We start from the raw sequence: 7,896 nt of genomic DNA, 5'->3' as shown, positions 1-7,896 counted from the left end.
GGGACTTTGATATGATGCAGAGCTGGGCTGAGGAGTGGCAGATGGGGTTCAACCCTGCCAAGTGTGAGGTTGTCCATTTTGGTAGAACAAATAAGAATGCGGAATACAGGGTTAATGGTAGGGTTCTTAGTCAGGTGGAGGAACAGAGGGATCTTGGGGTCTATGTACATAGATCTTTGAAGGTTGCCACTCAGGTGGATAGAGTTTGTAAGAAGGCCTATGGAGTATTATCATTCATTAGCAGAGGGATTGAATTCAAGAGTCGTGAAGTGATGTTGCAGCTGTACAGGACTTTGGTTAGGCCACAGTTGGAGTACTGTGTGCAGTTCTGGTCGCCTCACTTTAGGAAAGATGTGGAAGCTTTGGAGAGGGTGCAGAGAAGATTTACCAGGATGGTGGCTGGAATGGAGAGGGAGTCGTACGAGGATAGGTTGAGAGTTCTCGGTCTTTTCTCGTTGGAACGGCGAAGGATGAGGGGTGACTTGATAGAGGTTTATAAGATGATCAGAGGAATAGATAGAGTAGACAGTCAGAGACTTTTTTCCCCGGGCACAACAGAGTGTTACAAGGGGACATAAATTTAAGGTGAAGGGTGGAAGGTATAGGGGGGATGTCAGGGGTAGGTTCTTTACCCAGACAGTGGTGGGGGCATGGAATGCGCTGCCCGAGGGAGTGGCAGAGTCAGAATCATTGGTGACCTTTAAGCGGCAATTGGATAGGTACATGGATGGGTGCTTAAGCTAGGACAAATGTTCGGCACAACATGGTGGGCCGAAGGGCATGTCCTGTGCTGTATTGTTCTATGTTCTATGTATCTGGACAGATACATGTATGGGCAGGGAGCAGAGGCATACAGATCCTTAGAAAATAGGCGACAGGTTTAGTTCGAGGATCTGGATCGGTGCAGGCTTGGAGAGCCGAAAGGCCTGTTCCTGTGCTGTAATGTTCTTTGTTCTTTGTTTGGAGTTATGTTTACAGTCGGTGTATTGACTCCACTGGAGGCTATGGGCTAATTCTAGAGCATGATGCTACTCCTGTTTCTGGGTGTGAGTGGATATTTTGGCTTACTTCTTCAGAAAATCCCATTTTTGGAATCCTTCCCCGTGGTCACTGTCAGAACGTGCATTCCTTACCTCATCTCTGTTGCTTTGAAGGCTTTGTTTGATTCCAGTTTCACCTAACAATCCTCAGTTCCAGCTCTCTTTCACGGAAACTTACCCTCTTCCTGTGAAAGAGTTTCACATTTCAGTGTCGGTTTTTCCCTGAGGGGAAAAGGGGCCCATGCTCAAACTACAGGACCTCTTTTTTTTTTCCCACAGAACTATTATGGCGCAAGAGGAGGCCATTCAGCCCATCCTTCCTGCACTGGTTCTTCAAACGAACGTCATCACCTCGTGCCAATCTCCTGGCTTTTTTCCACTCCCTTACGCACTATTTTCATCCAATACCCTGTTGAAATGACTCAGTTAAACCTGCCTCCACCACATCTTCAGCTCGTGTATTGAAGACCCTAACTCCTTACTGAATGAAAAATCCTCTTTCACGTCGCTCTTGCTTTTTTTTGCACATCATTTTAAATTTATGGGAGAAAGGGAGGACTGCAAATGTTGGAGATCAGAGTTGAGAGTATGGCGCTGGAAAAGCACAGCCGGCCAGGCAGCATCCAAGGAGAATCAACATTTCAGACATAAGCTCTTCATCAGGAATGTGGTGGGGACCCAAGGGGGCTGAGAGATAAATAGGAGGGGGGCGGGGGGAGGTGGGCTGGAGGGATGGTAGCTGGGAATGTGGTAGGTAGATGAAGGTGGGGGTTTGATGGTGATAGGTAGGAGCAGAGGGTGGAGTGGATAGGTGGGAAGGAAGATGGGCAGTTCAAGAGGGTGGTGCCGAGTTGGAAGGTTGGATCTGGGATAAGATGGGGGGAGGGGAGATGAGGAAACTGGTGAAAACCACATTGATCCCATGCATTTGGAGGGTCCCTAGGTGGAAGGGGAGGCATTCTTCCTCCAGGTGTTGGGTGGCTAGGATTTGGCAGTGGATAAGGCCCAGGTTGAGTGGGAGGGAGAGTTGAAGTGTTTGGCCACAGGGCAGTGGGGTTGATTGGTGCGTGTGTCCCAGAGAGGTCCTCTGAAATGCACCACAAGTTGGCGTTCTGTCTCCCCAATGTAAAGGACATCACATTTAGAGCAATGGGCACAGTAGACGACGTGTGTGGAGGTGCAGCAAAATCTCTGCCAGATGTGGAAGGATCCTTTGGATGGAGGTGAGGGGGGAGGTGTGGGTGCAGGGTTTACACCTCTTGCGGTGGCAGGGGAAGGTGCAGGGAGCAGAGGGTAGGTGGTGGGGGGCACGAGGGAGTCACGGAGGAAATAATCTCTGCAGAACACTGATAGGGGTGGGGAGGGAAATATATCCCTGGTGGTAGGATCTGTTTGTAGGTGGTGGAAATGGCAGAGGATAATGTGTTGTATCCGGAGCTTAGTGGGCGAAAGGTGAGGACCAGGGCGGGGGGGGTTCTGTCCTGTCCTTGTTGCATCTGGAGGGGTGGGGTTCAACGACAGAGGTGCGGGAAATGGAAGAGAGGCACTAGAGGGCATTGTTGATCACGTGGGTGGGGAGATTGCAGTCCTTGAGGCCATCTCTAATGTTCTGGAGTGGAATTAGTCCTCCTGGGAGCAGATATGGCAGAGGTGGATGAATTAGGAATAAGGGATTGTGTTTTTACAGAAGGTGGGGTGGGTGGAGGTGTAGTCCAGGTAGTTGTTGGTGAGTTTGAACTAGATGTCCGTTTTGGTGTAGGTGGACGAATTGGGAGCAAGGGACATCTACTTCAAAGCCACCGACTCCCCACCCCTATCTGCGTTCCGCCGAGACCGTTCCCTCTGCGTCTCCCTTGTCAGGTCCATGTCCACACCAACCCACCCTCCACTCCCGGCACCTTCCACCCCCCAACCCTCACCCCTCCGTCCAAGACCCCACAGGATCCTTCCACATTCGGCAGAGATTTTTCTGCACATCCAAACACCTCATCTACTGTGTCCGTTGCTCTCGAAGTGGTCTCCTCTACACTGGGGAGACAGGACACCAACTTGCGGAACGTTTCAGAGAACATCTCTGGGACACATGCACCAAACAACTCCAGTGCCCTGTGGCCGAACACTTCCACTCCTCCTCCCACTCCGCCAAGGCCATGCAAGTCCTCTATCACCAAATCCGAGCCAGTCGACACCTGGAGGAAGAACACCTCATCTTCCACCTTGGACCCCTCCAACCACACGGGATCAATGTTGATTTCACCAGTTTACTCATCTCCCCTCTCCCCCCAGCCTACCCCAGATCCAACCCGCTAACTCAGCACCGCCCTCTTGAACTGTCTGACCTGTCCATCTTCCTTCCCATCTATCCGCTGCACTCTCCCGTCTGACTTCCTCCACTCTGACCTATCACCATCACGCCCCACTTTCATTGCATTCCCAGTTACCATCCCCCCCCAGCCCCACCACCCTCCCGTTTATCTCCTAGTTCCCTCGGGCCCGCACCACATTCCTGATGAAGGGCTTTTGCCCGAAACGTCGATTCTCCTGCTCCTCAGATGCTGCCTGACCAGCTGTGCTTTTCCAGCACCATACTCTTTGATGTTAAATTTACACATACTTGTTCCTTTTACAAATGGGAACAGTTTCTCCCTATCTACTCTTATGTTGATCTAATGATTTGATTTACGAATCAAAGCCCCAGTTACTGGGCTGGGTTGGTCGATCTGGACTGTGACTAACCCGACCCTACGTAAGTCAGAGACGCTGCATTAAGAAATGGGAAGCATCAATGAAGGGGCAGAGGTGGCTGTACATCTGACCCACATTGTCCCTATCTAGGACCTATTCACATGTTACCAGATCGACGGCCCACTGTCAGTTTAAGAAGACCAGTTTACTCAGAAGATGCCAATCTATGGTCATCCATAGCTGATGGAGGAGGGATGTGGGGGAGGGGAATGTTTGAGACAGCATGAGGAGGAGTGGACTGAGTGGATCCAGCAACCCCCCCCCCCCCCGCCTCGCTTTCTCCTCCTGTTACCTTGGACAAGGAGCTCAGCCACAGACTGGTCTCCATTGGTTTTGGCAGTGTAGTGACCAGCATCCTCTTTGGTAGCCTCATTGATGAACAGAACGTGCTTTTTGCCGTCTTTTTTGAAGCGGTACTTGAACGTCTCCTCTCGTCTCAGCTCCTGGCCGTTGCGTTCCCTGCGTACAAAATAAACGTCATGACAACATCATGTAAGCCTCCAAACCCCTGCATGCTGCTTTTCCCCACAATACCCTACACTGCCGCCATCAATAGGTAATCAAAGGAACACAGGGAGTTGCATCACTGGAAACTGAGGAAAACTACGTCCAAGCCAATTCTCCGAGGACTTCAGGGCAACAAAAGGGGGTGTTCACAAGGGCATGGAACACAAGTCAGAGGTGCCATAGGACGGCACGCAGAGGCATCTCTAATCACCAGGAACCTGGAAGGAGACTTACTGGCAACTTCTCCAGGGTAACTAGGGAGGGGCCATGAAGATTGTCCAGCCAGAAATGCCCATACCCTCGGAAATATTGTTTAATGCCGAGGTGATGGAGTTGCCGTGTCAGTCACAGCAGTTAATTAGATCGTAGCTGATCTGCATTGTAACTCAATATCCCCACTGCTGCATCTTATTTCCTGCTCAACAGAGATCTCGGTACAGGAGATCATTTAGCAATTCAAATCCACCCGCCATTTCACCTGAACATGTTTGATGAGTGATCTAACTCCTCATCACTGAACAGTTAACAAAAACCCCTCGATATCCGATTTCCAATCAACAATGGATTTCACATCAAATGTTCCCTAATTTCAATGCTGTAAGGTGTTGACTTTTGTACTCTCTCCCCAACTGTTACCATGAATAGCTTAAACATTCCTAGTGGTATTCCACCCCTTAAACCTTGTAAATTCCAGAAGCAACAGATCATCTTATTTAATTGCTCCTAATTTAACCATTTGACTGCTGGGTTTCATTCCAATAAATCTGCACTGCTCTCCCTCACATGCCAATATCCTGCAAAGGTGTGGGGCCCACAGCAGCTCTCAGTGACTCCAAGAGTGGTCTAAGCAGGGCCATCTATAGCTGAACCATGGTGTCCAGCCCCTGGTGGAGATATTTAATACCTCTCTCAGCACAGATGAGGTTCCAGCTGACTGGAGGGTAGCTAATGTGGGTCCTTTGTCAAGAAGGGTAGCAGGGATAGGCCAGATAATTACAGACTGCTTAGGTGGATATGATTAGCAGGGAAATTATTGGAAAAAGTGCTGAGGGACAGGATTAATCAATACTTAGAAGGCAGGGAATGGTCAGGGAAAGTCAGCAAGGATTCATTAGAGGGCCATCCAATCTGACAAATTTAATTGAGGTTTTTAAAAGCTGACTAAGTATATTAGTGAGGGTAATACAGTTGCTGTGGTTTACATTGACTGCAGTAAGAAAGTACTTGGACAGCCGCTCCAAAAGGTAAGAGCTCCATGGGATCCAAGACAAGTTGGTTAACCCGATCCATAAATCGGCTTCCAAATAGGAGCCATAATGTGTCCTCTGAGGGAGATGGATCAGTGTTCATGTGTGACAAGATACTGGCCTCTGTGGAGTGATTTCATAGAACAAGTGCAGGTAAATGTGATTAGCGTGGTTTGAGATGTGTGCCAAATGGTCTGTTTCTATGCTGTATGATATCATTAGCTGTTCACTGAATCTGGCTGATTACTCATCACCAACTCTAACTCATCATGCTGCTTTTGCTTGTTCACAGAAAACCAACTCTCACACACTCAAGAAATTCACTGCCTGCCTGACATTTGAAAGCTTAATCCATTCCCTACAGAAGATAAAATCTTCATTACAATTGCTCTGCTTTTGCTACATGCTTGTCCACCCTTTGCATTTATCCAACCTAGCACTTCACAATCACCCCCAATAGTGGGGAGGCCCGAGACCCACTCCCATTACTAGGCCATTTATAATTTACATGAACGATTAGGAAAATGATAATTAAGACGATGACAGAGATCATGCTAACTGGCTAGTTTTGTGTCGTCCTCCCTCTGTTTAAGTCTGTCACACATCAGTGAAATGAGTAAATATCTAGTTGTACTGCGCTTGGCACAGCGTGATGGGTTAGTAGTAGCTGAAGCAGCAGTCTATGTCTTGCCCACATTATAGTGTGATGGCTTAATAATGTCCAATATGCGTACTCTCACTACAATGAGGTCGTTTTATAATGTTCAGTTGTAGGATGGATTTGTAACATATACTTGTTTGTTTTACAGGGTTTTCTATGTCTGGATTTAGTGTGCCACTTACCACTTGACCAGAGCCCCTTCCTCAGACACTTCGAGCTCAAACTCCACTCTCTCACCCACCATTACCACTTGATCCTCGAGGGGGTGAGTAATCAACACTGGGGCCTCTGTCAGGGTAAAGAACAGGCAGTTAGTATGGGCACACAGCCACTCATCTGTGAAGGCCCCTCCCCATCAATAACGGCATCTACCCTTTAGAGAGGGCACCTCGTCCTCACCTAGGCGTGCCTCCGAAACAGTGACAGTCCCTCTGACAGTGTGATGCCCCCTCCCCCTCATTGATGATCCCTCTGAAAGAGTGAGGGCCCCTCAGACAGAGTGACGGTTCCTCACCCTCACTGAGGGCCCCTCAGACAGAGTGATGGTTCCTCCCCTTCACTGAGGGCCCCTCAGACAGAGTGACGGTTCCTCACCCTCACTGAGGGCCCCTCAGACAGAGTGACGGTTCCTCACCCTCACTGAGGGCCCCTCAGACAGGGTGATGGTTCCTCCCCCTCACTGAGGGCCCCTCAGACAGAGTGACGGTTCCTCCCCCTCACTGAGGGCCCCTCAGACAGAGTGACGGTTCCTCCCCCTCACTGAGGGCACCTCAGACAGAGTGACCGTTCCTCCCCCTCACTGAGGGTCCCTCAGACAGAGTGACCGTTCCTCCCCCTCACTGAGGGTCCCTCAGACAGAGTGATGGTTCCTCCCCCTCACTGAGGGCCCCTCAGACAGAGTGATGCCTCCTCCCCCTTAGTACAGGGATCTTCCCTTTAGTGAAAGCTACACCCTCAGGGTAAAGGTCAGCACAGGGGCAAGGGTGGGACCATGAAGAGGGTTTCTGATGGGGGGTCAGGTTGAGGGTCGTGGGTAGAGTTATGGAGGCTCTGGTTTTGTTTGGAGTCAGGAGTGAGGTCTATGCTGGGGTCAGGTTTGGGTCAGGTTGAGGGTCAAGATGAGGTCAGGCTTGGGGGCGAGGGCCTGGGGTGATTTGGGGTTGGTTGGGGTGATCTGGGCTGGTGGGGGGGTTGGGTAGTAGGGGGGGTGTTGGGGAAGGTGCAGTCAGGGAGTCAGGGACTCTGACAGTACCTCTGACGAAGAGCTCTGTGGTGGTCTTCTCATCTCCCAGCACACACTGGTAAGCTGCATCGTCAGCCAGTGAGCAGTGGTTAATCGTCAGCATCCGTTTGTTCCCAATGTTCTCAAAGATAAACCTGACGGCACAAATTAAACCGGTCAACAACCCTGTGCCCCAGTGCATCCCCACACGCAAAATGTCCCACCGCCCTCAAATAATCCCACATACAAATACCCCACCACCCTCAATAATACCAGCTACAAATCCTGACGGCACAAATTAAACCGGTCAACAACCCTGTGCCCCAGTGCATCCCCACACGCAAAATGTCCCACCGCCCTCAAATAATCCCACATACAAATACCCCACCACCCTCAATAATACCAGCTACAAATACCCCACCACCCTCAATAATACCAGCTACAAATACCCCACCTCCCTCAATAACACCAGCT

The 7,896-nt window shown here is 50.0% G+C and overlaps 1 protein-coding gene across 1 annotated transcript in view; it reads right to left on the bottom strand.

The window, feature by feature from the left end:
- The window catches only part of LOC122558014 (myosin-binding protein C, cardiac-type-like), a 52,012-nt gene extending 44,373 nt beyond the window's left edge, over positions 1-7,639 (bottom strand). Inside the window, exons 1-3 of the mRNA XM_043706347.1 lie at positions 7,453-7,639; positions 6,383-6,488; positions 4,078-4,244 (exon numbers count right to left, since the gene is read on the bottom strand). Of these exons, the coding sequence (XP_043562282.1) occupies positions 4,078-4,244; positions 6,383-6,488; positions 7,453-7,624 (445 nt within the window). The 5' untranslated portion in view covers positions 7,625-7,639. The remainder of the gene's footprint in view (positions 1-4,077; positions 4,245-6,382; positions 6,489-7,452) is intronic.
- Between the last annotated feature and the right edge of the window lie 257 nt (positions 7,640-7,896).

The sequence above is a fragment of the Chiloscyllium plagiosum genome, chromosome 16 (assembly GCF_004010195.1).
Source record: "Chiloscyllium plagiosum isolate BGI_BamShark_2017 chromosome 16, ASM401019v2, whole genome shotgun sequence".
Taxonomy (NCBI): Eukaryota; Metazoa; Chordata; class Chondrichthyes; order Orectolobiformes; family Hemiscylliidae; genus Chiloscyllium; species Chiloscyllium plagiosum.
This window is presented reverse-complemented; position numbering and strand designations above follow the sequence as displayed.